The sequence below is a fragment of the Anser anser genome (genome assembly GCF_964211835.1).
Source record: "Anser anser genome assembly, chromosome: 3".
NCBI classification, from domain to species: domain Eukaryota; kingdom Metazoa; phylum Chordata; class Aves; order Anseriformes; family Anatidae; genus Anser; species Anser anser.
This window is the reverse complement of record NC_139722.1, coordinates 7810614-7836809: the sequence shown is the minus strand read 5'-3', so window position 1 is coordinate 7836809 and position 26196 is coordinate 7810614. Positions and strand designations below refer to the sequence as shown.

Genomic DNA, 26196 nt, shown 5'->3' with positions numbered 1-26196 from the left:
GCTTTTTCAACCTTTGTGATTTTGATCCTGTGATTCCTGCGGGCACTTTGGGATCTCTGCCTTCCAGCAGCACCCTGCACCCTCCTACATGGTGCAAAGCCTCAGCAGAGCCGATAGCCCAATGCTTGCCCTTCCTTAGCCTGTCCAGCACAACAACGTGTCCACACTCAATGCACAGCCAAAGATGGAGACGCCTCCGGGCTGCAAGGTGCGGGCACCACTTCCCAGCCCAGCCACGACCCCCCTCTCCCCTCCTATGGGCTCCCTCAGAGTCACTTCCCCTTCACCCCCAGCTGCAAAACCCATCTTTTGTCCTTCGTGCAGGCAGGAGGAGGAAAACACCCTGAGTAACGAGGCACCGGGGAACACCAACCAACACACCGCCCCCTTAAAGCCCACCACCAACTCCCTGAGGGAGCCTATCGCGGCTGGCGGACTCTAACCTCCCCCCCCGAGCACATCTCCCCCCCTCCGCGCCCCGCCGCGACATGGCGGCCGCGGCCCCTCCCTTCGCCTTGAAGGGGGCGGGGCCCCGCGCCCCTCCCCGCTCTAATGGCGGCGGCCGCGACGCACGCGCGGTAGGAGCGCGGGGCGCTGGCGGGGCGGCTGCGGGTGAGTGGCGGCGGGGTCCCGCCGAGCTTGGGCGGCCCCTCGGGGCTTAATGGGGGGCTCCGGTTTCGTCTCGGGGGTTATCCTGCTCCCCGGGGGGCTCTCGGTGCCGGTCCCGGGGGGTTAGGCTTAGTCCCGGAGTTTCTGCACCGCCGTGCTGTGTCGCCGTCCCGAGCTAAAGCTGCCCTCTTGGGGGGCGGGGGGGCTTGGTAGGGGGACTTCAGGTGGAGCCCCCCCCCGTGGGGGTTGGGGGGTTTGGGGTTGTGCATGGACGGGGGACTTAAGTTTGAGCCGTCCCGATGGGGACTAGGGGGTTTTGGGTTGTTTTTAGCTGGGGGGCTTCAGGTGGAGTCACCCCTATGGGGACCTGTTTTTTTTTTCTTTTTTCATGTTTTCTCCCCCAAACTACGTTCCTAGCAGCTGGTTGGAGTGAAAACCTTTATGTTGTGGTTTTTACCTGAAGGTACAAGTTGAGTTCAGGCTGCTAAATTTGTTGTGCATCTTGGTTTTTCCGTCTGCTTGCTGTTTGTAGTCACTTGTCTCGGGGTTGCGTTTTGACTTTGCGGATGCTGCAGCCGTAGATAGGGTACTCTCTGCCCTGAGCAGCTTTTCACTTGGGAAGTTTAGTTTCTGTAAAAGTTAGTCAGCAAGCTTTCCTTGGGTGTATGTGCTCCCTTTCATCGGGGGACGACGGGGCTGTACGTGCTTCCTTTCGTGCTTCTGCCCTTCACAGCCTAGCTCAGAAGCGACGTTGGGTCATTTTTCTTGCGTTGCAGTTCCTGGTTGTATGAAGTCGAAAATAGTGGACTCAGAAATATCTGCCAAGATGAGTAAGTCAGCACATACAGTAGGTGAGAGCTGCCGGCTTCAAAGAGCTGCTAGGCAGAGGTCATGCTTTGGTAGGGGGCCTGTCCCCTCTACAGCCCCTCACAGGGACAGGGCTTGGTGGCTGGAGGAGCTGATCTGCACTAGGGGAGGCTAGGTAGCAGATACAGTGTGGTGGGGTGCTGGCAGCTTCCATCTCCCTTTATTTCACTTAATTTCCACAGCTGGAAGTTCAGCTTTGTGATACGTTTCGTCACAGACGCAAAGCGTGAACCGAAACTCTCAACGTTTCAAGCGGCATCCAGGCACGTCTGCCCGAAGCTGGCAGGAGTTGTTTGTGCTTGGCTTGTTGAGCTGAACTGCTTGCGCTGCAGTGCCGTGGCATTCGTCCGATCGCTATCTCCTAATGGCTCTTGGGTCATAAACATCAATATGCTGCGTAGACTGATTTCTTTACCGTGGTATTTTAGCGCAAGCGCTCCTTCTGAATATAACTGCGGTTGTACTTTAGGAGGAGCAGTGACTTTCACAGTTGACCGGTTCTGAATAGTGCTCGTGCACATTGGAGGCCAGCCTGATAGAGCACAAGAATTAATTTGGAAAGCTGTTTCATTGTGTCTGCCTCTTAACAGCTCTGGTGACAAGTCACAGAGAAATCAACAAACGCAGATGGCTAGAGGTGGCTCTTGCTGCTTTGGGGAATAGACTGCTGAAAGTGAAACATAGGAAGGTGCACATTAGAACAAAGCATTTTTTTTGCCTTAAATTTGTGTTCATAAGTATGATAAAACTTGATTTGAGAGAAGTTTTTAAAGAAATACTTTTAAGGACTTTTAAATTCGTTTTATTTGTTACTGAAAGCTCATTTTTTCCAAGTGCAGGTGCAAAGTTCTAAGTGCAGCGATCAGATACGCTTACAAGGTCATGAAGTACCGGCATAGGCTTGCCTGAGTATAATTTTCTGGCAGAATACTTTTTTAAAAAAACAAAACCAAGACTGTACCACATCTTGTGTGACATGTCAAAGGTATGCTAAGCATAGTGTTTTGATCTAATGCATAGCAGAGCCAGTTAAACTGAAGGCTGCCTAAACTTTAAAACCTGTTGTAGTCATAGAGATTAAATCTTTGTGGTTATGTTTTTTTTGAAGGTTTATATACATTTCTACAGAAAGTGTAGAAACAAGGGTTTAACTTTTGAGATGAAAGAATACTGATAGCAGCATTCTGAGGAACATGAACTAGTACTGAACTGAATGCTTACACTTTTTTTAGCATTATAGTAAATGCTGTTTCCCCCTTTTACGTCATCCATTAAATTAGATGGCAGGACCATTTTAAAACTTAAAATTTTAGTCTTGCTGTGCTGAATTTTTTTTCCAGGCGTGCATTGGCTGTCCCTGCTTAGTTTGAGGCTAATATCCATGTACGCTATGTTAACTTAGTCCCAAATCTGCCAGAGCAGAGTATCGTCTGTGTAACCTGTGCCCAGCAATATTCAGGAATAACTCTTTAAACAGCTGCAATTTAAAATTTCTGTTCTTCAGGGGACTTGTCTAATTTTAGGGTGTTTTTTATGTGTCTAGCTTTTTGTGACTTTAACTTTTTTTTTGGAGAGCTCAGAAGTGAGTATAACAAGATAGGTACGGCATTCTTTGTTTCTTTTGGGTCAGCAAACTAATCCTGTAGTACATTTAGTACGTGTAAATACAGGATCTTCTTCTCATCTACAATTCAGCTGGAAAATGATAATTCACAGTATGCAGTTTCTTGAATGCTGCACCAGTAGGTTGAGGTGCAGTAGGAAGAGAGAGTGAACCTGACAAATCTTGCTCTTTTGGGTGATTCACAGCAGTGAAGTGAAGGTCATTGGAATGTCTGCAGTGGCAGTGCAGTTTGTCTGCAGCTGTCTCACAGTGTTGCCAGAAATCAGGGGATTTTAAATCCTGTCGATCAGAGAAGGCATGTGATCTTTTTCCTCACCTAGCATGAACATGGACATGTATTTGCAATTCACGTGATTATTGCGGAATTTATTTTGTACTTTATGAGAAAGTAATATTTCTTTTGAATGCCTGAAAGTGATGCTTGGTTCATTGTAATCAAACTGGAAACTGGGGGAAAACAAAGAACCATCTGGAGACCTGGGGGCTGGGGTGGGGAGGTTCTGCTTTCTGGTGAATTTACCGTCAACACAGGCAAAACTATAAAGTGTATTTCAGTTTCAGAAGTAGGCAAGAATGCTAGACGCTTTGTCCATTTTGTGTGTTTTTTTTTAAAAAACATCTCTTTGTATTTAGGAGAAGCGCCAGAATGAAAGACATGGACAATATCAAAACTGTGAAGGAAGAATGGTAGGTGCTAGTGTCCAATCCTTCCCTCTCCTTGCCCCCTAGTTTTCCTATTACTGTGTTTTGTCATGACTTTTTAAACTTTGTTAAAATTTTCGATTTTTTTTTGCTGTATCCAGCTGCTCCATATACAGTAAAGTGTCAAGAGAAGGACAGATCTTTTGCTTAAAGACTTCACGCGTACCTGGAGCATTTCTTTGATGCAAGAAATTGCATAAATATTTTACTTAAAATAGAAAGTCAGGCTTACAAATTGCTAACGCAGTGTGCACTTCTACGTTTAATATGGAGGTGTTTGGCTTTCAATTTATATTTCTGAGGTAAAGCATCGTTAATATGTAGGTTAATGCTCCAAGTTTCTTTTGTTCTGTTAGAAAACTAAAATGGGTACAGCATGCTTTTGGAATCACTTTCTTAATGTCACTGAGTTTTTCTTTTACTTAAAAATGCTAATCCTTAGGGATTCTTAATGTTGCATAGACGCACTGCAAACAGTAATTCCTTTTTATGCAAATGTGCCTAGTTACCATTCAAGTAAGCATTGCTCTTCTTGAATTTAATGCAGAGTTTTACATAAAACTCGATGTTTTTTAAAAGCTAGATTTTTTCCTGAATCGCTTAAAATAGATTTTTCTGAATCTCTAATAGAAATAACTCCTGCAGTGTTTTCCAAAACCTGCATAATCCTCTTAACTCTGCAGAGAACCTAAACTGCAAGATAATTGTTCGTTCAGGTTGCATATATCTGCATTTTTTTGGTGAAAATCTTAACAGAGAAACAGCTGTCGCATATACAATGGCCTATAAAAAGATGTGGTTGATGCATCTTTTTTAATACTCTGGCAGTCTCCAAGGTGTTGAAATCTTCTGTTGTATTTCTCCAGTGTGCTCAAGTCGGGTTGAGTCACTTGTTCTCCAGTTTCTTTAATGTACTTTCAAGGAGAGTAATGGTGGGTCTGTGGTGGTGCTGGGGATGGAGAGGTTCAAGTTGGGACAGAGCAGTAAATGCTAGGGCAGTTTTGTTGTATGTGGTTTTTAAAACTTAGGGCAAAGGAAGTCACTGAAGCCTGTATTATGGAAAACCTTTAAGGAAGATCTTTTGTTGGTGTGTGGCAGTCTGAATTAGAGGTACAAGTTGTCTAACTTGCATTCCTTGCTCTTACACCAAGTTTAGAAGCTTCTGCATAGTTGAGTTCACCTTTTTCTATTGCCGTTCTTTAATTTGTGCTTCTGAAGTACAGATAAAAGCAGTTAAAGATCTGTAAGCTGTTTGTAAAATGTCATGACAAAGTAAGTTGGGTACAGGGGAGTATGCCTTTTGGTACTGAACTTCTAGGGTAACTGCTCGTCATCTTATGTGAACATCATCTTAGAACATGATTTTTATTCATGTCTTTGTTCTGCAGGATGTGTAAGTCAAGAACTGATGATCAGATTTTGAATGGTACAGAACAAAACCGAGACTATTTTGTAGATAACCTTTTTGAAGAAGCTCAGAAGATTGGTGCAATATGTATGTCCCCAACTACAGTCAAGAACCAGGTAGGTGTTGAATTGAAAATACTTGTGTCTAGCATAATAGCGCTGCAGGAGTACTCTGGTAAATGAATGCAAGAAGTTCAGCGGTCTCATCCAGTATACCTGTAGATAAACGTACACAGAATCACAGAATGGCTGAGGTTGGAAGGGACCTCTGAAGGTCATCTAGTCCAACCCCCCTGCCGAGCTGGGTCAACTAGAGCACGTTGCGCAGGATGGCATCCGGGTGGGTTTTGAATATCTTCAGAGGGGGAGACTCCACAAGCTCTCTGGGCAACCTGTTCCAGTGCTCTGTCAACCTCACGGTAAAGAAATGTCAGTTCATATTCAGATGAAACTTTCTGTGCTTCAGTTTGTGCCTGTTGCCTCTCATCCTGTTGCTGGGCACAACTGAGAAGAGACCGGATCCATCCTCTTGACACCTTCCCCTCAGATATTTATATGCGTTGATGAGGTCTCCCCTCAGTCCTCTCTTTTCCAGGCTAAACAGGCCCAGCTCTCTCAGCCTGTCCTTGTACGACGGGTGCTCCAGTCCTCTAACCATCTTCATAGCCCTCCTCTGAACTCGCACCAGTAGCTCCATGTCGCTCTAGTACCAGGGAGCCCAGTCAGACAGCAGTGGGAACAATCTCCCATCTGACTCAACCAGGGCTATACTTCTGTGCTTCTAATATTTACAAAAACCACTAAAATCGTTTTGTTCTAGGACTTGTATTGGCAAAGGCTAATGCACTTCTGCTTTATCAGTCAAGAGAGAGCTGGTTATTAGGTGCAAGGAGTGACAACTATTTTATGGGAAGCTTTTAAGGACTTGCAGCCTTCTTACGGAGAGACATAGCCCAGATTTTTCACTTGCTCTTCTTTGTATAGTTGTGGTGATAATGGGATATTTAGTGTGGATTTTTATGTCAGTGGTTCTGTCCTTTTCATATTTTCCTGTTGCTCCCAAATGATTGGGAAGGGGCTGGAGAAAAGCCCATGAAGAATAAAAATGTCAAGGAGAAACTTGGAGTGGATATTACTGGAAACTACATTCATAGATCCCTGACTGAGCAAGGCAAAAAAGGAGTGTGGGAAGCAATACCTTAACCTACAGTTCTGAAAATGTTCTTGTACTTCTGTCAATGTCTAAATGAGAAGTTGATGTGTAATAATTAGTCCCTGGTAAACTTGCTTACTGGTTCATTGTGGAAGGACATTCTCACAATGAAAACCCCTTCCATATGCATTAGTGTTATGAGACAGAAGACTTTTTAAAGAAATTAGACCTTGTTGAGTGTAATGTACCTTTCTGACAGATTACCAAAAATGAAAGAATTTTATTCAGTAGCTTGCATATAGTGTGTATTTATGTAGCAATCATGCTCTGACACATCGAACTGCAGAAAGGCAGGGGGAAACACAAAAAATGTCAGGTCCTACCAAGCTGAGTACAAACTAATTTCTGGCTGAGGTGAATTCTGCATTTGTATTTGCTTCATATAACTCACATGGCCAAGTATCTGTCAAGACAACATAATTTCAGGAATCTGACCTGGATGACCAAATGCTTCTTTAAATGACATAATGTGTATAAATAGGAAAGTTCAATTCAAGATCTATCCATATTAAAGTGGAAGAGACTTCAGAGGATGGTGTGAAGGATACAAATTCAAGTATTGGATGTTCTCTGCTACAGTTATTTAATTAAGAATATATTTTTTTCATTCCCCTAACACCAAATTTTTGAATATGCCCAGGAATTCCTGGGTAACGTAAATGCATGACAAAACAAATGTTTCTGATCCTTGTTGCTGCATTTCCTGCATAAAAGGCTTCTGCATGCGTTCTCTCAATGCCCTGCCTACAGAAGGTCCTCCTGAATTGTCAGAACAAAGCTTTACTCTAACAGATCCCTGCTGCACTATTCTGGTGGTGGGTGTTTCAACACCAGGCATGTGTGATCTCAAATGAGAGCTCTTGAAGAGTTGCAGCTGGCTGGGATCTTCCAGCTCTTTTTTTTTTTTTACTGTTGAATAGGGGTGTTCTTGACCTAAGAATGCATAATGATTGGGGGGGGGAGGTTTATGTCTAACCCTGACTGACAGAAGATACTTAGAAATGTCACTTACCCCTTGCAGTCACTCTGACTGTTGGCATGGGGCCAAAACAGATTATAGGGAGCCTTCCCTCTGTATTTTTAGTCCATGACCTGGATGGTTTAAAATCCTAGGATACTGATGGTGTATCGAGCTGGTTTTACTTACTTCAGTGTTAACGAGAGAATTGTTCTTACTCCACAGGTTGATGTAATCATTAAACTTTGGAAAAACGGGTTTACAGTAAACGACGGTGAACTTAGGAGCTACGCTGACGTTGCAAGCCAACAGTTCTTGGACTCCATTAAAAAAGGGTGAGTGAGTTTTGTGTTCTTAATCAGCCCGAGTTAACATGCTTTGGTTAGCAGTTTGCTCATACTCCGCATTTTTGGCATAGCTGTTCTGCATTGCTGTGCTGCGGTAGCCCTGTAGGAGTACAGCCGGCTGATGACTTCCAACATCTACAAGTCTAATATAGCTTTCAGTCGCAGTAGTCATACAGTTGCTGATAAAATAGATAAAAGTAAGTGTTGGTAGGCAGCACAGCAGGTGCAGAGTGAAATAAAGAGTAAGTCATTGTGCCCAGTAATAGCTACTGCTCAAACAGTACTTTGACTAACAGATTTCACTGTGTAGAAGTGGCTGAGCGTTTCTGGTTTTATGGCCTTTGTTTTCCTTGTATTGATGAAAAGCCTTTTTGGTGGGCACGGTTTCTAGATGCAGCACCAAAAATCTTTGATCAGCCTTAAATTGCAGTCGTCTTTTCCTGGTACAAATTTGCTGTTTCAGTCACTTGTGTGTATAGAGTGATCTCACTTTTACCCCACTGTTAAAATTGAGCATGCTGTCATGATTTCTGCCAGCGTTTGGTGCAGTGTTGCTTTAAAATAGCACATTGAACCTAGAAACCAGTATGATTTGAGCCTTTAACTTGTAGTCCGTTTCCTCACCCTGTACAACTGGAGAGGAGAAAATAATTTTACAGGGAATACAATTTAATAATTCCTTTTCACGTGTGAAACAAGCTATTGTATTTTTAGTCTTTTTAACTTCCCTAGCCCATCAAAAATACTGATTTTACTTTTTCTTTATGGATGTCACCTGTGTTGGTTGTAATGCCAATTAACTGCATTGTTTAATGCCCTTTACTTCTTCGTGTGCATGAATCAAAAGTTTGCCACCTTGCTTTCTCTGTTCGCTCGTAGAGATGCTAAGTAACTACAAGATGGCTCCTGCGTAATTGTTGATGGTAGGGTAGCACTCGGTACAGCCTGCGTGCCAGCTGAGCACCGCCGCCCAGAAACGTGGTGTCTGCCTCAGAGCTCCTAGACAAAGGAGTTGTTGTGTTGTGTGCTGCTTGATGCAAATAAAGCATTGTCAAGGTGATGGTATCGCACTAAGGAGCATAACTGTTAGGGATCTAATTTTTAAAAGCTGGGTTTCATGTTCATCTGTAATTAAACACATGGTTTCTAACCTCAGTCTCTCTTTTTAAAAGCTGATTGTGTTTTTTCCTTTTTTTTTACTATGGGGATAAAAAAAATTTGAACCTACAGCAGCAATATATGGTAATACTAAACTTTCTATGTGCCATGTGCTTTGAAGTGGTAACTGCTGAGTAAACTTGAATATCATTCAGTGACTTGGCATGATGTCTCTTTTTATTGTTCAATTTCTAGTTAATTTGCAGTTCAGGAACTTGGAGTTGTTTGTTTGTCATGCACTTAGCATAACTCATAGTAAATTATTTATTTAAAAATCACAATCCTTATAAGAATAAACACAGGAAACCAGTATTAATCATTAATGTGTTTTACATACTGAAAACTGTTCAGTAATTCTTTGACATCTTTTTTTTCTTAAGGGAACTGCCTTTTGAGCTACAAAAAGTTTTTGAAAAGGAGGAGGTTGATGTGAAAGTGGAAGATAAAAAAGATGAGGTGTATTTGTCATCGAAAAAGCCAGTGTTTCATCCCTTCTCTGGACATGGTTACAGATTAGGAAGGTAAGTAGTCTGATGTGATCTGTGGTTGAGCTGAGGGGAATTATGCCTATGTAGGTACCATATAATTCAGGTTGGAAGTGACCTCTGGAGTTCCCTAAGCTGGGTTCCTGCTCCAAGCAGGGTCAGTTTTGGGGACAGATAAGGTTCCTCAAAGCTTTATCCAGCTGGGCCTTGAAATCCTGCAAGGGCGGAGGTGGTGCAGCCTGCTCCAGTGCTGGACTGTCCTCATGGGGGAAGTTTTTCCTTATTCCTAGTCTGAACTCATCTTGTTTCAGTTCGTGTCCGCCATGAAGAGCCTTTATAGGGGATTATCAGCTTCCATAATCTACTGGCTGGGTTCCCGTTAGCACAGGATTTTGGTGTCTGTCTTTGCTTCCTCAAATAACTGTTTCCAGCTGAGAGGCTGTCACTCTTCTATTCTGTGAGTTAATAGGAAAGTTTCACTGTTAAAGCTGTATGTACAGCTTTGTGTGAGAAGAGGGGAATGTGAGTGTTCAAAGGGAGTTGGAGAAGTAAGAATATTTTGCATTCTTTTCAAGTTCTTCAGCGTTTAACTTTGAATTTACTGCAGTTATTCTAGCATATTACATTGATTATCTCTTCTTTATTCTGTGCCTTTCTTGTGGGTGGAGAGGTTCAGCCTCTAATAACACAACTGGAGTTGGTTTACAAGCCTACAGCACTGTATTTTGGAAATCTGTTGTAGAAGAGCAAGCCAGGAGTTTACCGGTGTCAATCCATGTGACTTCTTTTTTGTGCCACATCATCTGTTTCACATAGCCCTGTCACGTAAGACTTACGTCCGTAAGAAAGTAAGCTTCAGCCTAGCAAAGAGCACAGTGACCAGGAGCCTACAGGAAATCTTCAAAGGTGGGACTGCTCAGTTGCCTGATTACTGTGGTTAGTAGACTGTGCTGAAGCCTTAAGTGAACAGCTTGTTTTGATGAAGTGCAAGGGGCTTGGTACTGAGGGAAAGCATGAACCCAGTAATAAGGGATGAGGCAGGGGGAGAAGGTGGTAATGTGCAGAGTAAGAGACTGATACAGCAAAGGATGGGAGGTTCCAGGCTGCCTTAGAAAAGCGAGCATCTTTTATCAGTCTCTTTTGTTTTGGTAGCACAGCCTATTCGTCTGCAACGTGCTTGGGTAGACACAGCCGATAGGGAAGAAATTCCCTCGAGAGGTGCCTGAGATGCTGCAAGTCTTGCTTTTGGTAGCACTGAAATCCTGACCGAACAAAGGTTGAGAACTTAATCACGTTTCATCTATAAGCAGGGATGTACATAGCTAAAGCCTAAAGACCCTCGGCGTGCTGGGTTTCTGCTACTCACCAGGGCTAAATGGCAGGTTGTTCGGTTGCTTGTCGTGCTCTGTCATGCCTACAGCAAGTAATGATCTGGCTTCCCAGTGGGCGAGTTAGGCTCTGGAAACATGCTATTCTGTGAATTTCGGTTGACTGGTTTTGTACACGGAGACGTCCTACAACTTGCTCAGCGATTTTCTTCTTTATGAACTGGATAAAATGCCTTATTTTTTTCTCCCTCCCTTCTGTTTTCAGTCTATTCAGTGCTATGGTATGGGAGCCTTTTCTTTCAAGGCTATTAAGTATTTTGCTGATGTTGGAAACGTGAGCCGTAAGTGCTCCATAAACTGGTGCTCGCTGCCTGATGTTAATAAATGTCCATTACATGCAAGTGCTACTCTTTCAGCAGAAGGGCTTTGTGGGGAAATAGTAATGGTGTCTGAGACCTATAACAGGTTTGAAACTGTAGAACTCCCTTTCCCCAGCTGCATTTGTGTGCTTAATCAGAAACGAGAGAGACAAATGGCTGAATGGTTTACTTACCTTGTGACCTGCTTATCAATTAAACATTTCTTAACAGTCTCTATAGATTACCTGCCATTGTTCCCAGATGGGTGAATTATGTGAGTGGATGAATTCTGGAGTCCCAATAGGAATTGTTCTGCTGACCAGCTCATTTAAATTTGTTTGAGAGGAAAAATAGATGAACCAGAACTGATTTATTTTTTTTTCATTTTTATTTTAAATGTAGCTCAGATGAGTTTCATCTTCTCCATTTATGTTGTACGGGAGAAAAAATGAGACTTAAACTTTTCCATGAAAAAGTTAGGACCCTACATAACTAATGTGTATATACAGTTTTCTGTATATACCCTGTTCAGCTGCATTTAATAGCTTGACTAAACCAAGATTTGCAGCCACACTTCTGTTAAGTTAACAAGGCATTCTAATGACTGCCTTGGAAGCACGCTAGTCAAGCTGTTGACTGAAATCTCATGTAGCAAAGTAGACTTGCTCTATAACCTCGTTAAGTTAAAATATTGTGCATCGAGCTTCTTAACTGTTATTCTGGGTACGCACAATACTTAAATCTTAGGCTTTTGCGTTTTGGAAACTTGATTGGAGACTAATGTCTCTTCGATTCTTGGTTTATAGGATTATTAAAGGCAGATGTAAAAGGAATAAGCTTTTAAAAGGGATGATGTTTGCTTTGATGTTGCATTTATGATGCTTCAGATGATGATAAGAGACTGAGATTTTTGATTTGTGCCTTCAGTCAAAGTTGCCACCACTAGGTGGCTTTATCTGCCAGTTCCACAAAAGCAAAGTTAAATCTAGAAATACTTTAAAAAAAAAAAAAAGGAAAAAAGATGAATGTAGATCTAACTTTCTCTTGCAGCTTAATGTAATGTATCGGCTTCAATTTCACATATACTTGCTATTAAAAGAATCATATCCCGTGCCTACCACAAATTCCTGAGGTGTGACCGTGAGGAAAGAGCTGGTTTGAGAATGGCATCAAAACGTGTATGCATGTGAGACAGCTGTCTGAACTACAGCTGGCGCTGATGGAGCTAAAAAGTAGTTCAGCCCAAGCTAAACCAGACACCTGGCAGCCGCGCAGTTGACCAGCTCTCCAGCCTCTCTCCAGCCGCTGCCTGTACTGGAGACACAAGTAGCTCACACGTGACTGCTCACACTTCGGTGTCTGAATCTGGAGCTGAAACCCACTGAGACCAAGTAGCTGGGGAGAGCTAATTGTTGCTGGACTTAAGTATGTCTTGGCCTTTTTTTTTTTTAAACCTCCACTCCCAAGATTGTTTAATGTTACCTTGCTGATGCTCAAGCTCTTTTCCAGATCTGGAGGGCAGCTAGGGTTTACTGTGTATTGAGGTCAAGCATGACCAGAAGCTGGATGTGAGATAAATAAATCAGCAGGTGGTTAATCTGAAGTCACCTGTACCTGGAGAGTGCATCTTGGAATCTGTGGGTTCCTCGTTCTTGCACCCCAGCTCGTTTCTATGTAATGCCTCCAGTTGCAGTGAAGACCTCTTATCATTCAGGAACGAGACTGCTTGACTCTCATTGTTTTTGCGGAGTTCCCGTGGAAGAAATAAAGAGTGCCTGTGGTGGCTGATAGCCTGGAAGTTCGGGCACTTAGCTGAACAGTGGGTAGTAAAAGTTCTTGAAATACTTCAGGCTGAGAAGGATTTGAGCCAAAGACTCAAACTTTGTTAGCTTGAATGTATCAAGTCATTAGCCATCTTTGTTTTTTTAATGAAAATTAGCTCTGGCTTTTCAGCTTTATGATTAAGCTAACACACACGAGAACATAAGGATGGGGTTTGTCTGCGAAGCAGATGTGGCGTTGTTACGAACGGTTTATTCTATGGCCATTGGTTACTGAGTTCTCCCTCAAGAAACAATAACCGATTATTTTCTGTGCAAAGAGAGAGCTTTTTCTGAAACCATCGTGAAACGTTCATGCAGTCAGTGACCACGGCTGAGCTCAGAAGACAGGGTAACTCCTTAAATCACTGCTATTGTTTTGCAAGCAGCCATCTGGTTATACTTATTTGTGCTGAGGATATGCCCATTGGATCAGGCCTTACTGATGACTTAACCAGTACATGCTGAGCAAGCTTAGTCCTGACAGAAGCATTGAGCTCTAGACATTTCGGAACCACAGCATTTGCCAATAGTTTTTTTTCCAAAAACTATGCACTTGGACTGAGGTCCCTGTCTTCTGTCAAGCCTCTCTATGGATATTTGCCCTTAGGTACGGTCAGCTGTTTAAAATGTTTGAGAAACCAAAATCCAAATGTTGAATGCATCAGCCTGTGTTTCTGCATCAAGTCAATTCCTCTGACGTATAAGTAATGCCTCTAAGCTGAAATAGATGATGCTGGGGTCTAAATCAAGGCTAACAGCATTCAGTTAAATTGAATTACTGTAATCACATTACACTGAAAATTAACGTTGAGTATGCAGATTTGATACTTAAGCTCTCTGCAGCTTCACCTGTGTGATTAGAGTGCAAAAAATGCATGAAGAATCTTCAGTTTCACCTCTCTTGTGTATTCTTTAATACTTTAATGTTTAAGTTCCTTACTGTCTTGTAAAGTGTTTACCATGAACAAATTGAAATTCTTTAGCATGTTAAAGTCTTTAGGATGAAGAGAAAGTATTGGTGCTTTTTTCCTAAGATTACATGCCAGAAATCCTATAATTTTTATTTATTTTTTTAAGTCAGCAATGCAACCCTGACACAGGGCAGAAAGTTCCAGAAGCAGAGGTCTGGATGGTGGTTCAAACTTACGGGTGTGCGCAGAAGGCATAACCTCCTGTGGCTTTTCTTTTCAGTGCTACTCCAAGGATAATCTCTAAAGTAAGAGAGGATCATCAAGCAGCTGGTGACAAAAGACCCCTTCCTGTAGTACCCTTAAATGATTTGGAGCCAATCACCAACATCCAGATCTGGTTAGCTGATGGGGAAAGGATAATTCAGAAGTTCAACGTTTCACACAGGTAAGACTTCTTTTAGCGCTGTCAGATGTACTTAGATCTGCATTATTTGTCCTGTGACTTTAAATATAATTTTCTCTAAGTAATCCGCCTCCTCAATTCACTTAACATTGGATTGCTGTTTGGCTGCATCTAGAATACCTCCTTTTAAATTTTTTTGTGAAATTGAACATTTTTTGGCTAACGAGAGGAGCGTGAGAAATGAACTGATGTTACCAGTCAGCATATAACTGAGTGGAAATGGAAATCTGCTGAGGAAACGGTAGGAGTTCTTTGTAGTTTAGTGGATGTGAAGGTGTATGTATTGTTCATTACTGGAGGAAACAGTTAAGTGGACACAGGCAGCTTTTAAGATGACAAATCTCTTACAAAATGACTACATCTGGAGCAAATCACTGAGTTTAAAAAAAGAAAAATGCTGGTTGTTGAGTGCAGACAGATGTTGAGTTTCAGAAAATCCACTTGTATTTTTTCCAGTGTGCAAAAGGAACTGGAGGATGTGATTTTGAGCTGAGCCAGAGGAACCTCCGGGGAGAACCAGAGTTAAGCAGGGGAAGTTATTCACCTGCATGTCTGTCCTGTCAGCATGGACAGACTAGAATGCGATTAATTCCTAATTATTACAATTTCCAGTTCCCAGAGAGGCTTATAAATGGGGATAAAGTCAGAAGGTGTCAGCACAGCGTGTGTATGCAGGAACTTCGAGAAAGCAGGATTAATGGCTTAACATTAAATTGCAGAGCTACTGTCTTTAGAGACCTTTCTTGGATTTGTAATTTGCTGCCCCAGTGCTGTGCAGTCGCATCGTATGGGAAGGATATGTTGCCTGTGCTTCTCTGTGTAGTGATTTAAAGTGATCATTGGCTTTAACACAACCCAGGCTGCTGTCGAGATAAACTCTGTATGTCTTTACAGCTGGTCAGAAGAAAAGCTCAGCAGTTGAAGGCTAATGACTCTTAATGTTTTTTCTTCTGAACTTGTACTTCAGGCTGCTATCAGTAATAAATTAGTACGAACTGAATCGTTGTGATGTGCTACTGAAGGGTCAATTGCTATTTTAATTATAAAACCTTCATTTGAGGGCTGGCTTAATAGCTTTGTTATTCAAGGTTTAAGTATATTTAGAGATGTTTTGTCTTCATGGTAGATGGTGATACGAACGTCTGCTAAGTACTTTCATGGGGGGAAAAAATCTGAGCCAAACAGCCTTGTTGATGTGATCTTTTTAGAAGATTTTAATAAATACTCAGTCATATCATATCCTCTTGCCACAAGATCAACAAGTTCGTGCTGTATGTGTATGACCTAATAAGAAATAATGGGGGGAAACCTTCTATAGGGTACTATCTATAAGCGCTATGATTGCCTGCGTAGTGCTCCTTTCGGTGGAGAAGCAGAAAATGTTCAACAGTTTGTTAAACAGTCTGTAGTGCATATACTGCAGTGTTTGGGTGAACTGATTACATCCTTTTGCAGACGGAATGTGGGGATGTGGAGCCTAGAAAGGGACTTGCTCGTGCTAGGGCAGATAGCTGGCAGCTAATCACCTGAGCTGCCCTGGGGATTCAGTGAACTTGGATATAATGCATCCATTTACAGGTGTCTGCCTGTGAATGTCCAACCAAAACTTAAATCCTACGCAAGGTTTTTCAGGCTCCAGATTTGCAAGACCTCTCTCTTAACTGAGGCTTGCATGTACAGGAGTTAGATAACTGGCTCTGTCAGTTGTAGTCAGTGACGGCGTGGAATTTGGTCATCTGTGCTGCTGAACAGCTAGAATGGCTGTTCCCTAAGCACACTAGCACTTTCCTAGCAATACCCAGGCTTGGTTCAGAAGTTAGCCCAGATCTCAGATGATTCCCAGTAGGCAGTAAACCCCACAGGCTATCTTGGACATAGGGGAGAGTAAGAATGAGTTTAATAATTTGCCAGGAGAAGGAGTCTGCTAATTGGGCTCCGGATCAGAGAATGGGTGTTGTGTTTAGTGTATGGGCACAGATGTATCCTGTTATCTTCGTTTTTTAATTAAATTGGTCAATCCTGATTCTTGCTTGTTACTACAAAACATGTATCTTGATCGCGGTTGAAAGGTTCTTCACCCCTTAACAGGCAACTTGAATTCACTGCTGCTCCTACTTTGGTACGAGACTATATTTAGACCTAATGAACTAGCTATCCAGACAACTTCTGCAAGTCCCTTTTCTATTATTATTAATTATTATGGGTCTGCTACATGTGCTGCACACTAGAGGCTTCCTTGTTCTAGCATTTGGCTATGGAAACCTCAGGTAAGAGCTCCACCAGCTGGCTAAGAAATGGCAGGTTTGTTTGTGGAAGTACCATCTGTGAGCTGTAGTGAAGCATTCGAGTGTCCAGAATAAGACAGTCATTCTTTTTCCCTCGTGACTGCTCTCAGAACATGCAGACCTTGGTCCTTGCCTCTCAAGTGGACCGGGTGCTTCAGGAGACCCTGCGTCTCTTCCTCCATTTCTGTGCCATCAGCTGTTAAGTCAAGTGGGTGTTGCGTTCTGCTCCTGAGGTGGCTGTGTATATGCTGTGTATATGTCCTGTGTTGGGATTGGAGAACTCTAATGCTGATTTTTTTTTTAATTTTTTTATTCTCAGAATAAGCCATGTCAGAGACTTCATAACAAAGTACCAAGGATCAGAGGGAAGGGTTCCCTTCGCACTGACTACTTCGCTGCCATTTCGAGAGCTGCAAGATGAGACGCTCACACTACAGGAAGCAAAGCTGCAAAACGCTGTTGTTGTTCAGAGACTTCGGAAAACAACTGAACCCTTCAGGCTCCTGAAAGCACCTGACAATGACTGTAAAACTGCTGCTACGTCTAACGGACAGCTCAAGAACGAGCAAAAAAACACTATCAAAAGCACAAGATCAAATTAGCTTATAACTGGCCAAAAACTTTGCACAGGTAGAACTAGACAAAACCAAAAATGTAGTCAGCAATATCTGGATGCACTATCATCCTTCCATAGTGTGCTCTTAGAGAGCAGAATGTGTGTTGTGCTATAATCTGCTGTAACGGAAGTATTTTCAACTAAGTTTGGTCGAAGCCTGGCTATATAATGTAGCAGAGGTAACTACAACAGGGATTATCCTTAGAATTTCTCTAGGTAGAAAGCTTTGCTTGCCTGTTCTTTAATGAGTATACGTAGGTGGAACGGTACTCTGAGACTTAATTACTAATGATAGCACCTTTTAAGGAAAAACATTATTTATTTTTGCACTTTGGACTAAAGAGAAACTGAACTGAGTGATTTTAATTGTGTAAACTGCTCCAGTTCTTTTTAGTAACATTTAGGCAACAGATGCTGCAGGGAAGCTCACCTTTGAACTCCTATGGAATTTGAAAATCTTTCAATATAGGTATCTTTAGTATTTTATCACAAGATCATGAATGTTCTATGAAGTCTTCACGTGGTGGGTGCAGGTGTAAGATAGAAATGAGGTAGTCTGGTGCATATTGCATATGAAGTGCCTCAAAGCAAGCTCTGAAGGAATCATCGTAGAATCACAGAACTGTTATTATTAATGGTTGAAGTGGTTTCTGCCTCTAATCTCCTACGGGTTCGGATTTCTTACAGATAATGTGATGGTAAACTACCTAACTCACTAGGATAGAGATCCACTTTTAGCCTTGTCACAGAGAAACTTCCTTTTTTCTGGAGTTTACCACCCAGCTTTAGTGGCTTAGAAGGACACAATTGTCTTTGTACTACATATCTGCCTCTGTCCTGAATTGGCCTTCTGATTGAGGCATTAACTGCACGTGGCCAAATTTCAAAGATATTTAAAACCCATATATGAAAACTGAGGTTTCTTCTCCTATCCCTCCACCCCCTTTCCATCCAAATTTTATATTTTGTCCTTCGTGTATTTTTGACATAAGATTTGTACCCAACAATTCTGTGTTTTTCTAAAGGAGAAATCAACATAAGGACTAAATATTTTGTACTGTGTGTGTTAAGTAGCACATGGGCTTGTGAGTGGAACTAGAGTCTCTAGGTAAAGACTAACCTTGGGACCTTCAATAAGTGCTGACTGGTTTGTGCTGCCTATACAAATGGATGATTGTCACAGCTGTAATTCTTTTGCATGGTTAAATGAAAGATAAGTTTGGATTTTACCATTTTTGTTTTAAATAGAAAATTATTTAATTGGAGTGACTTGTGTTCTTTCTAAAAGCCCTGTTACTTCACACTAAGGATGCACTTCCTTCACTCATGGGGATGTAAAACTTTGTTTCAGCATCTCACCTAGTACAGAATCACAGTGGCTGAGGTTGGAAGGGACCTCTGGGTCCATCTGGTGCTCCAGCAGGGACACCCCGAGCAAGGTGCTCAGGCCCATGTCCATGCAGCTTTTAAAGATCTCCAAGGAGGAGACTCCACAACCTCTCTGGGAAACCTGTGCCAGTGCTCCGGCACCCACAGTACATTTGAGGACAGTTAGTGAAATGAAAGTCAACTGCACAAATACATATTGAGTGTATTCAGAAAGCAAATCTCTGAAAATCATGCAGTTCTTAACTGTTTTCTATGCCATAAGCATGATGTGTTACTGTGTCACTCAGTTTTATGTAACAAATTACATGAATAAATTTTGTTCTTACGCTCTATTGCATGCAAAGCCTACCAGATTGCTAGTAGTAGGAAGAAATGTGCAAATCCCCTGCTGAAATTGAAGAGACAAGTCACCCACAGATGTAGATCCAACCGTCAGTTTGCAGAACATCCAGAACAGTGGATTTTATCGCTCAGTGCTTCAGGGTTTGTCTTAATGTAAAGCCACATATTATAGAGAAGCATGTGCTTGATTGTAAGCTCAGCTGTTCTTACCTAAACAATGCATGAAACCTCTAAGTAGCAGTATAGTACCCTTGAATTGCAACAGAAATTAAATGATTAATGTAAGATTGATTGAAATGAAATGGGTGGTGGTGGTAAAAATTTAAGGTAAGTAAAGCACTTCTGGTTGTTATCAGAAGATCGTGTTTTTGGAAAGGAGCAACACTTAGTATTACAACATTGAATCATGTCTGATACCAGCATTTAAGAGACTGGGTAGCTTGACTGCGTTTGGCTGTGTATTGTGCTTCACTGAAATCAACTGTTTCTGGCAACAGCTTTGGTGGTAGACTCGTGTGTTTGCAGTTTGAAAGTGTAATTTAAAAGTGGAATTAATTACAGAATAGGAGCAAATGTCTCAAAGGTCAAAGTCGTGCTGACTGCACTAATCCCATTTTAGACTAGAAAGCACCTTTAAAAAAATAAACTGATTGGATAATTTATTTTCTAATTTGAAGAGAATCTTTGGAGTGAATACTGAGCTATTTTAAATCTTTTTGGTTTTGGTCTATTTATAAAGGCCAGTTAAGCTGTCCAGATGCTACAGGTAGCTAATCTATTGCTTGGTGCTGCCAACACCTATTGTGCATTGGTCAAGCAAGAGCAAACCTAGCTTGATCAATGCTTGAGTTTGTGAAACACACGGGTACTGTCGGTTATTCATTGTTTCTGCATGAGGCTTCACTTTACAGTAAATCCTGTGCATTAACATACTTTATAGCAAAATTGAGATAGTCTAGAAAAGAACAAAGAAATTAAATATTTTCTCTAGTTTCTCCATTGTGAAGAAATATGCAAATGTAGGTGACAGAGATTTACTGCTTTAAATATAGTGTATGAAGAGAAACTCAACTACGTGTTGAGTTTGAATGTTACATATTTTGAAGTTCAAAATGTACAACTTGCACCTAGCTTAGCATTTTAGAACAAATTCTGTGTTGGGATAAGGGCTTGACTGAGCCTTTGAGAATCTGACCTCATCCTTTAAGGATGCTTTGGAGTCTAAATGTTTCAGAAAGTTCCAAACAAGGCCTGTTAAAGCCACAATTTCAGCTTTGTGCTGAAGGTCTGTTTTGGTTTTGTTGTAGTTGTTACTGAGTTTGTGTTTTTTCTTTAAAGCAATTATGATGTGCTGGAACGAGCATTTAAGTACCTGGTTCTTTTGGAATTTTCCCAATTTATTATAATGATTCTTGTCAAATGAGGTTGTGCAGGATTTGCATATCAATACTTCATGGCCTGGTTTGCAGTAGCCACAAATGAGCCTGCCAGATAAGGAACCGCAGCAGCAGCCCTTGGAGCTGGCCTGACCGGGAAGCACTGTGTGCGTAGATTAGTTGTACTTTTCGCAAAACAGGCAGATGCGTGTTGGTTTGTTTAAACCACCTTCTCCTTGCTTGTCTTGAAAGACTTCGTAGTTCAAAATGCACTTTTTTTTTCTTCCCTGACGTGGAGCACACTTGCCAGACTCTGGTGGGCTAAGGACTCTGGTGAGCTGAGTAGTGGTGGTGGACCTGTACTGCCTAAATCACAAGAAAGACATGACAAGAAAGACGTTGAGGCCTTGGAGCGTGTCCAGAGAAGGGCTACAAAGCTGGTGAAGGGTCTGCAACATAAGTCCTATGAGGAGCGGTTAAGGGAACTGAGGGTGTTTAGTCTGGAGAAGAGGAGGCTCAGGGAAGACCTTGCTGCTCTCTACAACTATCTGAAAGGAAGGTGTGGGGAGTTGGGGCCTCTTCTCACAGATAACTAGAGATAGGATTAGAGGGAATGGCCTCAAGTTGCACTGGGGAGGTTCAGGTTGGAATCTAGGAGTCACTTCCTCTCAGAAAGAGCAGTCAGGCATTAGAAGGGGTTGCCCAGGGAGGTGGTGGAGTCACCGTCCCTGGGGGTGTTCAAGGAGAGGTTGGATGTGGTGCTTAGGGACATGGTTTAGTGGGTGACAGTGGTGGTATGGGGACAGTTGGACTAGATGACCTCGGTGGTCTTTTCCAACCTTTATAACCCTAAATAAAGGTGTCAGTTTCAGGCTGTCTCAGGCATATTTCACCATCCCAAAACACACTAGAGCTCCCCGCGGCTGCAGCGCTGAGAACTCGAGCTGGCAGCCCCCTGCCCATCACTGCCGCCTGCGAGGGGAGCGGCTGGGGCGGGCGGCGTGTGCCGCGGACACCAGGGCTGTCCAGCCGGCTCCCAGCACAGAACAGCCCGGCTTTCGCCTCACAGGAGGCAGCTCCGAGGGCGGACAGCGCTGCCCCGTGCCTCCACAGGGCGCCGGGGAGGGCTCTGGCCCCGGCCGTGCCGCCGCAGCGGGAAATGCCCTCCCCGGGCGCGAAGGGGAGCGATAGCGCCTTCGCCCCTCACAGGCAGGCGGGGAGAGGCCGTCGGCGGCTCTCCCTCTCTTTGCCGCCCCGCCCCGGGCTCACAGGTGTAGGACGGGGGTGGGCTGGCCGCATTTACCATGGCCGGGGCTGGGAAGGACGCCCCGGAGCGCCCGGCGGCGGAGGAGGAGGTAAGGGGGCTGAGGGGGGGAAGTGGCTGGTGTCAGGGGGCCCCTCACGGAGCGGTGTCCCGCGGGGAGTCCTGTCCCGGAGCCTCGTTACCGCAAAGGGGGGGGATATCCTCTTTTAGGGTGCTTTTTCGGGCAGCCCGACCGTGCTGCTGCCCTGCTCTGCGTGGTGCAGCACACCTCAGTGCGATACCTGAAGGGGTTCCTAGCCCCCCCCTTCTCTCTCACAGAGAAGATCGACATAACCGCTGTTTTCCCTCAAGGATACTGCGTGACACTTACTGTCTGCTTGGGTGGCTGGAGACTGCACATCCTCTCCCTTCGCTCCTCAGGGAGCCTTTCCCCGCCAGCTCCGGGTGTCTCAGCATTGCCCATCCAACCTTGGTGCTTGCAACGCGGTCTGCCTCCCAGTCCTGTCCCGATTATATCCCAATTATGTTCCCATCAATATGGGTTTGTGTCTGTCACAACCCAGAAACAGACCCCAAGACACTTGCCGTGAGGGGCCAGGGATCCCACCTCTTACGTTCCCCCTCCTGCTTTCAAGAGGGTGTTGTACGGTTGCCCACAGAAGAGCTGAAACTTTGACTGTTAAATCTATGTCGAGAGAAAAGCTGACTGCAAAGCTGCTCCTCGTTAGCTGCACTTTCATTGTTTCTCTGATAAAGTGAGGCAAGCGTTTATCTGAGACTTCCAGGTTTTGCTCTCTCTTCTCGTTACTCTTAAATTACTTGGTGCCTCAGTTCTGGACGTAACTGATAACAGTTTAGGACAAAATGCTTGCCCCAGCCTCTTATGCCCATAATGTTCATGAAATATCTTCGTACAGTTGCCAAGAGTTGTTTTCAATGTGCTAAAGACTTTTTTGTTATTTTTTATTTTTAATAAATTGTTATCAACATCATACTCAATTTCTGTTCCATTGGGGAAGGGAAAATGTACAAGCACTAAGTATGGTTTAATTCACAAGAGAATTAAAAATAAAGGAACTAGGATGTATTAGATGCATTACTTTTCTGTAACAATATTTAAACTTACTCAAGGAGCAAAATCAAATCTCTCACCTATTATGCTTTTCTTGATTTACATTGAAACAAAATGAACTTTGATATGACTGGGGCATTTGTAAGTACAAAATTTTCCAGTTAATCTGAAAATAATAATAATAAAAGGAATATAACTTCACCTTCCTTTCTTTTATCTCCCACCTCCATCCTCTCACCTTTCTTCCAGAGCTTGTAGGAGCAATTTGATGTCAACACAATTGTATTCAAGTACAAAAAAGGAGCCTCAAAACAAAATTTTCGGTACAAACATTTTGTGTTTTGCTCCTTATTTGACCGCTGCCTACACATTCAGCTCTCTAGGGAGTTTTTCACTACTTGCAGCTTACTGATGGACTTACACAGGTGAAAAATCTTCTGCTAGCTTCCACAGAAATCAAGCAATTTCTGTTGCTCGAGGTCGCACTGCAGCAGGGAATTCAGTCTTAAGGGGAATGGAGCAAACCTCCGGCAGCTGCTTGGAGGGAGCACAAGGCTGCTGGTCGTCCTGCTCTGCTCGCATCCGTTTCATCCTTGTCAGGCCAGCTTCTGAAGTCAAGCGTTAGCAATATCGTGTAATCCCAACTGCGGCTAGGAGGACTTGCTCATCCAGATACTGTAATCTTTTCTACTCTTAACTGTAGGCCCAGGAATTTATAAAGAAGGAACTGTTTCCACTTCACAGGTACAGAGAATCGCTCCTACTGAGGTAGAAAATGTAGTGGTTATGGTATAACTTCATACGGAGAGGCAAAATAGATTAAGGGGTGCTTCTTTTGGAAGAGAGACACTGCAATGTAATGTGGAGTCTGAATGATTATTGTGCAGCAGATAGAAACTCAGGGGTACTCAGTGAAATCACCAGGCAGCAGATCTGAAATGAGCAAAGCCGTGCTTCCTTTCACAGCGTGTCATTTGTCTGCTGAGCTGCTGTAGTGTGTTATGGCTTCGAGTACAAATGAGCTCTGGAATTAATGAGGCAAAATAAAAGGAGCGCAGGTGCTACACGTGCTGGTCAGAATGTAACCTCCATTTTGGGGTGTTCAGGAAATGCTGGCTGCCTGTGCTCTGAGGCTACTAGAGCAGGACCCATGCGTGTGCTGTGCCCATCTGACAGCTCCTTTTACCCCGAAACAAAACCAGCCATCGGTGGAGACCTAGCCTCTGCTGTGACCTGATCTTTAACTTTGCTGGAGAGTCAAGGGAATGCGGTTCAGAAAGCAGTTGAGCAGCATCCTGAGGGTGTGTGGAGTCATAGTGAGACTCTCCCCCCAAATTTAAGACTACTAAGGTGGTAAATTTGCTAACCATTAAACCGTTTTAAAGAGAGGAGTGCTGCCTACAAGTTGAGAACTTGGTCAATTGTTTTCTGTACCTTAGCTTTAATTATTCTTTGCATTACAAAAAGATTTTGGGATGATGTGCATTACACCAAGCCATTTGCTTTTTCTTTCTTCATGCCCTTCACTATAGACAGCTGCTAGGGAAAGTAAGTAGGAAAGCAGCATTATAGATCTGAAGGTTTTTCTCAGCTTGTTTTGAGGGTGAATTGGGACCCGGGATTTATATGGCAATAACTTAGTCTCTTGGTTTCAGCTGGAAGTCGTGTTGCCAATGCTTGGAGCTCAGAAGGGAAGGAATCAAAGGAAAATAAACTTCTAAAGTAATTGAATTTCTAGGTGGATGGAGGTGGGGTAGGAGAAGGGTATGATTAAAAAATAAAACAGCGTGATTAGGTTTAAAAGTAGACGGTCCCTGGAGCAATGCTCAGGAGAACTGTGTTGCAAGTCAAATGAACAAGATTAGTAGACTTGTGGGGTCTATAGACAGCTCCCAGCTTAATAGGACCCGTGTATGAAAAGCAGTCAGTTACTTTGTACAGCGGATGTCTGTTTGTTGGGCTTAAAGTCTCTTTTATCAAATTAAATAGTACATTTGTCTGATGAAGTCTGTCTTGTGCTTGTATATCACTCTCCTTTTTTTTTTTTCCCCTGGAGGACGAAAATTGCCAACCTGGAGTAAAAGCGAGGCCCGCTGTGGCGACCCCGATTTGCAGCTAGTGCCCTGACACCATTCGCTTTGCTGGGGTGGAGTAATGGGATGTCACCCCTGAAGAAGGTGGTTGTACACTTAACTAGGCCAGTAATGAGAGCTGTAATTAGCCTGAGACTTTTTGTTCTTCCTTTCCAATACAGAACAAGGAAAGTGTCCTGATACCCGTGCTTGCTTGTTCGCACCCACTCAGATAAAACAGTTCAAAGGAGAATGATTAGATGATGAAAGGCTCTGTCTAGAAGTCTAAAACTCTGTCACATGGTAACGATGATGGCACTTAGTACATTTTAAAATGTTCAGAAGCTAGGTAATGTATCCGAATATTATCATTGTTTTGGATCTCATTACCATATCTCTATTTTTATCTCGATCTAATGTAAGAATTTAGGGCTTGTGTATTCAGTTCAGAGAGAGGGCAGATCCAGGATTAATATTACTACTCTTTTTTTTCTGTGTCCTGACTTCTCCTGACGGCAGTCTTTAAGGAGGGATAGAATATGTGTTAAATTTCTCAAAAGTCAAAATTTAGGGTGAATATGTTGTCCCTATGAAAGGAATACAAGATTAATAGAGTCATTTTCTCCCTGTACTTTGAGTTTTACAACATGAAATTAACTCTGAGATATTTTTAAAGGCTTTCTGGTATTCTGAAACTGTTACTAGTGGAAAACACAGCATTCTTCATTAGCATTTCTATTAGACTGTACATCTTTTGTCTTCTAATTATGAGTTTGAAACCTTATTTTCAGCTTTTATCTTACTATTATTTGTCAGTTCTATTGAAGAATATTCTTGGATGCTTATGGTAATTTTCAAGCACACATCAAAATGCAGCTGGGAGAGCAGTTTTGTAAAAGTTTTGAAACTCACAGAGTGTCTTAGTCCTTCCTAAGCAGTACTTGGGGCCCAAAGTCACTTTCTCTATTTTATCAATTTTCACTGGTTTAAAAAAATAAAAAGAAGAAGAAGAAGAGAAAATACAGAAAGTAAGTGACTTTTCCAGGGTCTCACCGGCAACTTGTGGCAAAGTGAGGAATGAATGAGACACAAATCTTTGGAGTGTATTGAGTCTGCCTTTGACTGTAGAAATTTTCTTCCTCTATGAATGTTGTCTAATTATTATGGTAAGAGAGTGTATATCAATGATTATGGCCTGAAAGGTTAATGTAAGAAATAATTTTAAATGAAAAAAAAAGGAAAGTTTTCAGCATTTTTAAAATCTGAATTAAATGCTCAAAGACACAACCAGAAAACAGAATTACAGTATGTGCATTTTGTTTCTCCTTGCTTATAAACTGGTTCCTTTTTAATAGAATCGTTGAACAGCTTGGGTTGGAAGAGACCTTAAAGCCATCTCGTTCCAACCCCCTGTCATGGGCAGCAATGCCGCCCACTAGATCAGTTGGCCAGGGCCTCGTCCAACAACCTGGTCTGAATAGCTGATGAGAAGCAGGTAGGTAAACCTAAATTCCTGTGTGGGAACA

The 26196-nt window shown here is 42.7% G+C and overlaps 2 protein-coding genes and 1 long non-coding RNA gene across 8 annotated transcripts in view; 2 read left to right on the top strand and 1 right to left on the bottom strand.

The window, feature by feature from the left end:
- Positions 1-457: 457 nt before the first annotated feature.
- On the top strand, positions 458-18420 carry UBXN2A (UBX domain protein 2A). 4 transcript variants are annotated; one of them, XM_083830802.1, is made up of 8 exons: positions 1385-1460; positions 1659-1739; positions 3734-3787; positions 5191-5326; positions 7606-7715; positions 9266-9406; positions 14072-14236; positions 16859-18420. In XM_083830802.1, the coding sequence occupies exons 3-8, from the start codon at positions 3747-3749 to the stop codon at positions 17139-17141; spliced, it is 876 nt and encodes a 291-aa protein (XP_083686928.1). In that variant the 5' UTR covers positions 1385-1460; positions 1659-1739; positions 3734-3746; the 3' UTR covers positions 17142-18420. The 4 variants fall into 4 exon arrangements, with proteins under 4 accessions (XP_083686926.1, XP_083686928.1, XP_083686927.1 ...); XM_083830801.1 differs by lacking the exon at positions 1659-1739 and adding an exon at positions 2316-2461 and having other exon boundaries at positions 1404-1439; XM_083830800.1 differs by lacking the exons at positions 1385-1460; positions 1659-1739 and adding an exon at positions 458-612.
- Positions 17270-23872, bottom strand: LOC310897332. The gene is made up of 2 exons (XR_014582225.1): positions 21897-23872; positions 17270-20628 (listed from the first exon to the last, which is right to left on the bottom strand). It is a non-coding gene; the product is annotated as an uncharacterized lncRNA (long non-coding RNA).
- MFSD2B (MFSD2 lysolipid transporter B, sphingolipid) overlaps positions 20615-26196 on the top strand; it is a 43022-nt gene continuing 37440 nt past the window's right edge. For 2 of the 3 annotated variants that reach the window (XM_083830798.1, XM_083830797.1), the window contains exon 1: positions 20615-21617. In XM_083830798.1, the coding sequence (XP_083686924.1) occupies positions 21567-21617 (51 nt within the window). In that variant the 5' untranslated portion in view covers positions 20615-21566. Of the gene's footprint in view, positions 21618-24654; positions 24776-26196 lie in introns of all 3 variants that reach the window. The other variant, XM_083830799.1, reaches the window with a different exon arrangement.

Bases quoted from the DNA above. Each gene is read 5' to 3' on its own strand.
- UBXN2A (XM_083830800.1), top strand. From the start codon at position 3,747: ATGAAAGACATGGACAATATCAAAACTGTGAAGGAAGAATG. The intron at 5,327-7,605 runs GTAGGTGTTGAA...CTTACTCCACAG, and splicing joins CAACTACAGTCAAGAACCAG to GTTGATGTAATCATTAAACT. The intron at 7,716-9,265 runs GTGAGTGAGTTT...TTTTTTCTTAAG, and splicing joins TTGGACTCCATTAAAAAAGG to GGAACTGCCTTTTGAGCTAC.